At 45.4% G+C, this 8,686-nt stretch overlaps 1 protein-coding gene across 1 annotated transcript; it reads left to right on the top strand.

Annotated features, from left to right (window-relative positions):
* The first annotated feature begins 556 nt into the window (after positions 1-556).
* LOC109743419 (cytochrome P450 714D1) lies at positions 557-7,595 on the top strand. Its single transcript, XM_020302508.4, has 2 exons — positions 557-977; positions 6,020-7,595. Exons 1-2 carry the CDS (start codon positions 653-655, stop codon positions 7,342-7,344), a joined length of 1,650 nt encoding a protein of 549 aa, XP_020158097.1. The 5' UTR covers positions 557-652; the 3' UTR covers positions 7,345-7,595.
* Positions 7,596-8,686: the final 1,091 nt, after the last annotated feature.

Genomic DNA, 8,686 nt, shown 5'->3' with positions numbered 1-8,686 from the left:
CTACGGGCAATGTACAGCTTTTAGTGCAAGGCGCTTAGTATCATACGCGTATCATAATCTAGAGAATAAACGTTTAATTAGGCACCTCTTCAGTAGAAATAGGCATTGATTTTTCAGAAAAAAATCAGTTCATTTTTCTAAGCACCTCCATAGGCATCTAACATTGTACAAAGACCTAAGCACTAGGTGAGTCGTTACGTGGGGCCTACCTGTCTGTCCTGGTACAGCGGGGTCAAAAAGCCCTCTCTTGTTTGTGGTGCTGTCAACGCGTGCATGGGAAATGGTAGTAGTCCGTCCGTCCTGCAGCTCACCGGCCAGCCAGGATGGCCTGTGATGTATTGGCCACCACATGTGAAAGTATGGCACTCTCCATCGCTCGATCGGTCGGCGATGCAGCCCATTCACGCGTACGAAATTAACCCTTGTGGTTAATCTCATTAGTTTACTCCTCAGCCCCGGCATGTACACATCGATCTACAGGTGTAGCACCGCTCCCTCCCGCGTACCGCGTCTGTCTATATAATCGCCTCCCACAGGAGACAGAGGGGGAATATACACAGGGCAACGCAACTGTCTGCGATTGTGTGTGGGGGGAGAGACAGAGAAGCCAAGGAAAGAAAGGTAGGGAGGGAGGGGGGGAGGGACGATCTGTATGGTCCAGGAGAGCATGGTGACCATGGAGAGCTTCTCGTTGTCTCTGGTGGCCGTGGGGTCGGCGGCCGCTGTGGTCTACCTGTGCGTGGCCGCGTGGGTGAGCTGGCCGCGCCGCGTCGGCGAGACCTTCCGGCGGCAGGGGATCGACGGGCCGCCGCCCTCGTCGTTCCTCATGGGAAACCTCTCGGAGATGCAGGCGCGGGTGCAGCAGGCCGTGGCGGCGGAGGAGGACGGCGCCGCCGGCGGCCTCCACAAGGACGACGGCTTCGACGACTACTGCAAGCGGATCTTCCCCTATTTCGACAAGTGGAGGAAAGCCTACGGTATGTCTTTCGTGCCCGCCCGTCCGTCCGTCCATCTCTGCTTCTACTTGGTTTTATTAAGTGGGCTAGCTAGCTCTGGTTCGCGTGCGTTGTCATGCTTGCTGCTCGGTACTGCTCCAGTTGTGTTCATGTGTGTACTGGTATGAACGGCCGGCTTTTTTTATGCTAGCTCGATCTGTTCGTGTACAAGTCGAGCATGCGTGGATGAAACCACCTCTCTCTCCGTCATGGAAGTCATGGATGGATGCATGAAACTGCACCGCTACAGGCGCATGCTTGCCCTAACTAGCTAGCTAGCAAGTTGACTTGCTACTGTATGGTATAAAAATGAGGCTAGATGTTGATAAGTGGCATCCATACTCCCTCGGTTTTTATTCACTCTACATATTAGGTTTTACTGAAATCAAACTTTGTAAAGTTTGTCCAAATTTATAAAAAAAAAAAACATTTACCATAGAAAATCAAAATGATGTAAAAGTACATTTAATAATGAATCTAATAATATTAATTTGTTATTGCATATGTTAATATTTTTGTTTATAAACTTTGTCAAAGTTTATAAAGCTTGATTTTGACCAGAGCTAATACGTGGACTAAATAAAAACGAAGGGAGTACAAAATTGACACAGCTATGTGGGAGGGATAATATATAGTCAACAGAAGAAATTAATATGTACATGGAGTTTGAGTTGCCAATGAAGTCAACATCTGGAAATAGGAGTAAATTGTTAAAAAAATTGGGATAGCAACTGTGCCTAGGAAAAGAGAAGTATCGCAGTCAACAAAGCTAGCTAGCCCTGGATCGACCGATGGAAGCCTTGGAATAGAAATAGTCTAACTCGGCCGGAGGTACTTCCGATTTCCCTCTTTCTCTTTCCAAACGGCGTCGACATCTTAACCTGCCGACTAAGCAAGCTTGCATGCATATGTGTTGGGTGAATGAGCAAAGCACGCAAGCACACGCCATGCCTTTTTTGGGACCGTTTAACCCATGGTTAAGCTAGCTAGCATAATGGACTGGTCCAACCCTCTCCATGAGCTGTACGTGCTGATTACTGACAACTGTTTCCTAGTAGTACAATTACGCGCAAGAACTGTAGTGATCCGGTCACCTCTTTTTGTTTTTACCCTTTGAATTTTTGGAAGATGGTATATAGCTCGTGCCAGTCAGTGAAAATAACCAAACAAAATTTTTCTTGTTTTTATACGAATCGGACCGTCCATCCAAACGTGTTACATAGATGCCCGATCTTTCGCCATTTGGCTTGTGTGTTTGGTTGGCTGCACCAATTAGTAAAGCAACCAGGCTTAGTTCATGCAAAAAGTGCATCCATAGCTATAGCTTGAAGGAGGAACGTGGGATTTCTCCGTTTCTGTTCATGCATGTTGCGTTAAAGAGAATATTAATTAAGTTGCGATTAATCAGCGCATATTGGGTCTCAAAATAAAACGAAATCAAGACAGGATTAAAATCACAGCAGCATACTTTTTTCCATACATTTCTTGCATCTAGACGACCCACAATCCAGCGGCCTTGTAGGAGAAGAGGACGAGATTTCATGGCTGGATTTAATCGTCGTGCACCAATCGTCTGAATTTGGTCGTCCGCGTAGCACTGCTCTGTAGTCGATAGCCTTGTGCACCTAGACGCAACATCTCCAAAATATAAGCTGTCCCATACAACAACCAAACACCTTCTCTCTTGCAAGAGTTCATACAGCTGTGTCCTAAGTTCCAACTCATTCGGATCATAGACCCTTTTTTAGCCAGATCTGCATCATATAGGAGTATGTACCATCAAAAGGTGCAGGTGATTGGATTCCAGAATACTGGCCTATTTAGTTAGTCAAAACTGTCAAATCAATACTAAGAAAGAATCAACATATATAATACCGTTTTTTATATAAAATCATAAGAGAACTTTTAATGAATTATGTCAAGCAAACATGCCAGCATATTCTAGCCAAGCTGGTGGTACACATATGTAGCACTACTATCTGAGACCGCCGCCCCAAGTCCCCAACCATGCATGCATGCACCTAGCTTAGCTAATTATGCCTGTCATAAACTATTCCAGATTAAATTATCTCATCGTGTCTGTCATAAACTATTCCAGATTAAATTAGTAGGTGATTGGCATTTGACCCTTGAATAGGTAGTTAAGACACTGAGATAGTCAGCTAGGCTTTCCGAAAACGGCCATGTGTGTAGCTGTTCACCGCACCGATCGAGCTAGCTTGCTGGAGAGAGCTCTATCTCCATGGATGATTATCCATTTTGTAAGGAGCTTTGCAATATATTGTCAATAGCTCAAACTTGGTGAATATATATATTATGGCCCTGTAATTCAGCCCTAAACCAAGAGAGAGTAGGAAAAATCATAATCAAAACCTAGCTAGTTTTCTTATGATATTGCTCCAGCTTGCGAGTAATTATTTATTGTCTTCCTATATATTTTGTGGAGTTCATGCATCTTGATAGAAACTTGGAGCAATATTTGTGTCTATGCGAAGACTTCCTTGCATACATGATAGTTGATGTATAGGAATATTCTTGATTCCTAATTCTTAATGATGGAAATATTGAAAGCAATATTTTCATTTTGAATGATCATACACAACGTAGGTAGACACCGACTAGAGCATTTTATAATGGAGGATATGGTAACACTACTTAACCCGCCGCTAGTTTCATATTATCATTTGATTAGCTTGTGTGCTGTCCCACAGTTTAAGTCAATGCTGTTTTTGACCAACACAAACTATAATCTTTCTGATCTTCCATCAATTCGTATTAGGCTAATATTCCCCTAATATGACTTGGCTAGTGGTACTATATATCAATTAATTATTTTGCCCCACACTTTTCAAAATGTAAAACCCACATGCATTCACCGTTTACTTTTTCGCTAGTACTCCCAATGCAAAAACATAAAAGTCCCACACATTTTTATGAAAAAATGCCTTTATATATATATTACGAAAATTCAGTCGAATGATTTTCAGTTTCATAATGATATGCCCTCATCATTTTGCAATCGCACACATCCTGGCCTCCGGTTAAAACGCTTGTCGATTTCAAAATAGTTATTTTTTTGTGATAATATTCTCAGTCAATGAACCAACGAGCAACAAACCATGTTAATGATTATTCGAAAAAGGTTTACCTCAGATAATTAATTCCAGTTAGGAGGTGGCCCAGTGCCCGCCGGACCGCCCCCACCCTACGTCAAAGTAGCATGTCAAGCCCACATGGCGCCTATCTCCGCATCGACTAGCTAGGACGTTATAGTTAGGTGGAATTTCCCAACCTAGCAAAGCTAGAGCTTAGCTAGGGCTCGTGCAACGGATGGCAACAGAGGAGACAGGGTCGTGCATGCATGCATGTATGCTCCTGTACACTGTACTACTACTAGTACTCCAACCATTATTATTTATTTATTTTTCTCTTGCACCTCTCATGCTATAGGATTCCACATGCATGGAGATATGAGATGCACGCATGCCTACCCTAAAATTAGCGGCTAGTGGATAACCATGCCCAGTTCTATGCATGATGCAGTTCGATCTAGTGAAAAACAAATCTGTTTTGTTTCGTTTGACAAGTCGCTTGCTGCTATATACGAGTATGTGCATATACGGTTGCCTCTCGCACATGCGCTCCAGGGATGCCATGCCGATCTTGCATCTGCGCACCTCCCAAATGGGTATACGTACGCTCGTGGTGGTTGCTGCTTACCTGGCCAAAAGTGGCTGCCTAGCTGTGCTAGCTGCTTCTCCATCATCCATCCATCGGTCGTACAGGCGTCGATTTCAGCATATGCATGACCAGCTAATGCATACTAAGCTAGCTACTAGTAGCTGGGAAGACGTACGTTTGAGCTAATTACAAAACTTTCAAGCCAGGCTAAGGAACAGTAGTACAGTGGTAGTAGTTTAGTTTGTGGTTTAGATCAGCGAGGTTACGTGGACCATCCACATGCATGAACGTGCAAAGTCAAACTAATTGGCTTGTAGGGTGTGCAGATATGGATGTTGTGGTCAAGAAATCAAGTAGCTAGTACGGCGCATCGTGGATGGAACACAACTGACCGACCGGCCGCGGTGTTGTTAGAACGGCAATGGCCGGTCTGGTCAAGATTCTAATCTACTTTGATTGATGCTACTAGTGGTGGTTAGGAAGCTACTCTGACTGACTAATCTGCTTTGATTGAAGAATCTTGGCCTATTTGGGAGAGTGGGGGAATCTCACTGCCATGATACTACGCACGTACGTACGGGACACTTCACATCGATCCGACAATTAAGTAATTGCATCGAGGACCTGTAGCTTTGACCGGAATTTTTATGAGGTGTGTCAGTTAGCTAGGTTGTCTGCCACTATTCTCAAGATAAGCACACCCTCACAGCCTCACTCACATGACATGCATGCAATAGGTTCCTCCCTTTTGAAAAGATATGCCCTTTTTTTTTGCGGGGTACTCTGTATAAGAGCACGTTTAATGATCTATAAATGCTCTTATATTTCTTTACAGAGGAAGTACTTTTCTTGTCGAGTTTTATTTGACTGTGTCCTTTCTAAAAGGACCATGTACTTATGTACTCATCAAATTTACACTATATTCCCCTAAAAAAATCTAAAATACACAATGGTATTTAATGTGCGGTGATTCTTTGAGAAAAAATCATCCATTATAGAATGAACCTCTACACAATATTTCATTACACATGCTATGAATTTTGTGGAGCCATGAACCTCCACATAAATTTCGCATTGAAACACCTGTGCTGACTGGCACAAAGTTTTTATTTTCTTTATATATCTATATAAGAGAACGCGCACTACTTGTAATGGCAAATATATTTTGCATTAGACCGATAGGTCCACCAGGAAATAACAGCCCGGCTCAACATCTGAACCACGAAAAAGGCCACAAAATGACGGCCCAGTAGGCCCAAAACACTTCAAGCATTCAGATCAATTTTGTTTTGTGCTTGTAGGGAGACTGACGATTTTGCTGTGACGTGCCGTGTGTCATGCAGGGGACACGTATCTGTACTGGCTCCGGCAGCGGCCGGCGCTGTACGTGACGGACCCGGAGCTGATCCGGGAGATCGGCCGGTGTGTATCGCTGGACATGGGCAAGCCGACGTACCTGCAGAAGGGCCAAGAGCCCATCTTCGGCGCCGGCGTCCTCAAGACCAACGGCGCCTGCTGGGCGCGCCAGCGCAAGGTCATCGCGCCCGAGTTCTACATGGCCAAGGTCAGAGGCATGGTGGGGCTCATGGTCGCCGCGGCGCAGCCGCTACTGCGTTCATGGGAGGACTCCGTCGACGGCGCCAAGGGTGGCGTAGCGGCGGTGGACGTCGACGCCGACATCCGGAGCTTCTCCTTCGACGTCATCTCCCGGGCCTGTTTCGGAGACGACCACTCCAGGGGGAGGGAGATCTTCCTCCGGCTCAGGGCGCTGTCGGGGTTCATGTCCGAGCCCAGCGTCATCTTCACCATCCCGTCGCTGAGGTATCTACCGACGGCGAAGAACCGGAGGATCTGGAGGCTCACGCAGGAGATCCGATCACTGATCCTGGAGATCGCGAGGGGGCGCCGGGCGGCGACGGGGGATTCACCGGGGCCCGACTTCCTGGGGTCCATCATCGACAACAGCGGCGACCAGCCACGGCCGGACGACTTCGTGGTGGACAACTGCAAGAACATCTACTTCGCGGGGCACGAAACGACTGCGGTCACCGCCACCTGGTGCCTCATGCTGCTCGCCGCCCATCCGGAGTGGCAGGACCGCGCGCGCGCCGAGGTGCTCGACGTCTGCGGCGGCGCCACCGGCGCCTCGAACCCGGACTTCGACATGATCTCCAGGATGAAGACAGTGGGCATGGTTGTGCAGGAGACGCTACGGCTGTTCCCGCCGTCATCGTTTGTCGTGCGGGAGACGTTCGGCGACATTCGGCTGGGCCAGCTGCTCGCGCCCAAGGGCACCTACCTCTTCGTGCCGGTATCCACCATGCACCACGACGCCGTTTCTTGGGGCCCGACGGTGCACCAGTTCGACCCGGACCGGTTCAAGAACGGGGTGGCGGCGGCGTGCAAGAACCCGCAGGCGGCGTTCATGCCATTCGGCCTCGGCGCGCGCACCTGCCTCGGTCAGAACCTCGCGATCGTCGAGGTCAAGACGCTCCTCGCCGTCATCCTCGCGCGGTTTGCCATTGCGCTCTCGCCGGACTACAGGCACTCCCCGGCGTTCCGGCTAATCATCGAGCCGGAGTTCGGACTGCGGCTTCACATACACCGTATTGATGGTACTGCTACTCAGGATGACTTTGTGAAGTCCAACGATCGACTAGTTAGCTAGCACATGAAAGAAAAGGAAAAGGGATGAAAAACACCAACCGGAAATCAAAATGTGGCGTGACTCTACTCATGTGAGCTATGATACCCCGAAGCAACATTTGTCAGCAACAACTGAATTAATTGATGAGTAACATTGTTACATTTTGGGAAAACATAGGTTTTAAAATGGGAAGGAGACGATAGAGGGAAAATAATTCTAGAATTATCGTGAAAAAATATGTTTATTATTCAGTAAATTATGCAGATTGTGCGTACGTGTTTTCTTTAATGCTCCATTTTTCTAAGTCCATTTTTTCTCATTTTATTAATTTTCTGAACCTCTTTCATTTGCATGGTTCCTGGATTTAGAATCCAAATGATTTCAAAATGAGACTGTCTAAGCCTCATTCTTTTTGAGGGGCCTAAGCCTTGTTTAGATGTGACATAATTATGTCACATCCAAGTGATGTTATAGGCAAATTCATTGTCTCCCTTGTGGCTGGGCTTTGTTTGTTGTTGCACAAAACGAAAACCGTTCACCGGATGGAGTCTGGGCCCACCAGTAAAAGGCTTGTAAAAAGTCTGAACATTTTTTGCAGTTATATTTGTTCCTTCTTTTTGAGCTGATTGTTGTTTTCTTTTGATAGCACATCATGGGTTGTTCCACAAAACGTCTGTGTTGTGTACCAGATTTAAAAAATCCATACAACTAAAAATAGCTCAGAAATTTAATGTATATCTTGTATTTAAAAATATTCATCATGACTTCAACATGTTGTTCAAGATTAGTTATAAAAAATGTTCAGCTTGTAGTCTAAATTGTCCACCGAGTATTTAAAAATGTCCTCATGCATTGGAAAAAGTTTGATGTTAGTTAAAAAATGTTTATCACTTATTTTAAAAATGTTCGACAAGCATTTGAAATTGTTTATCATTGTTAAAAAAATGGTCATCACTTATTTAAAGATGTTTTACTTATATTTATAACTATCAGCTTGTATTAAAATTATATTTGGCATGCATTTAAAATATGTTTAGTGTTGTTTAATAAATGCTTATCGTATATAAAAAAGGTTGAATTGGCCACCTTAGCATAAGCAGTCGCGTTGTATCCCTTGCAACTATATATTATGTGTGTCGTGTTCTGGCGCCGTGTACGGAGAGACAAGATGAGAGAGGAGAGAGGAAGCTAAACGACAAGAGCTGACGCAAGTGGGTTGCGACGCTTGCGGTTGCATGTCGAAGGGTGGACATGCAACTGGTCGTGGTGTTTTTTACATAAACGCACTGAAAAAGACATTTTTCCCTGCAATGTCATATTAGTATATTGTTCTTGTGTGGCAAACAAATACAAGAAAATGACA

The sequence above is a fragment of the Aegilops tauschii genome, chromosome 1 (assembly GCF_002575655.3).
Source record: "Aegilops tauschii subsp. strangulata cultivar AL8/78 chromosome 1, Aet v6.0, whole genome shotgun sequence".
Classification (NCBI taxonomy): Eukaryota; Viridiplantae; Streptophyta; class Magnoliopsida; order Poales; family Poaceae; genus Aegilops; species Aegilops tauschii.
This window is presented reverse-complemented; position numbering and strand designations above follow the sequence as displayed.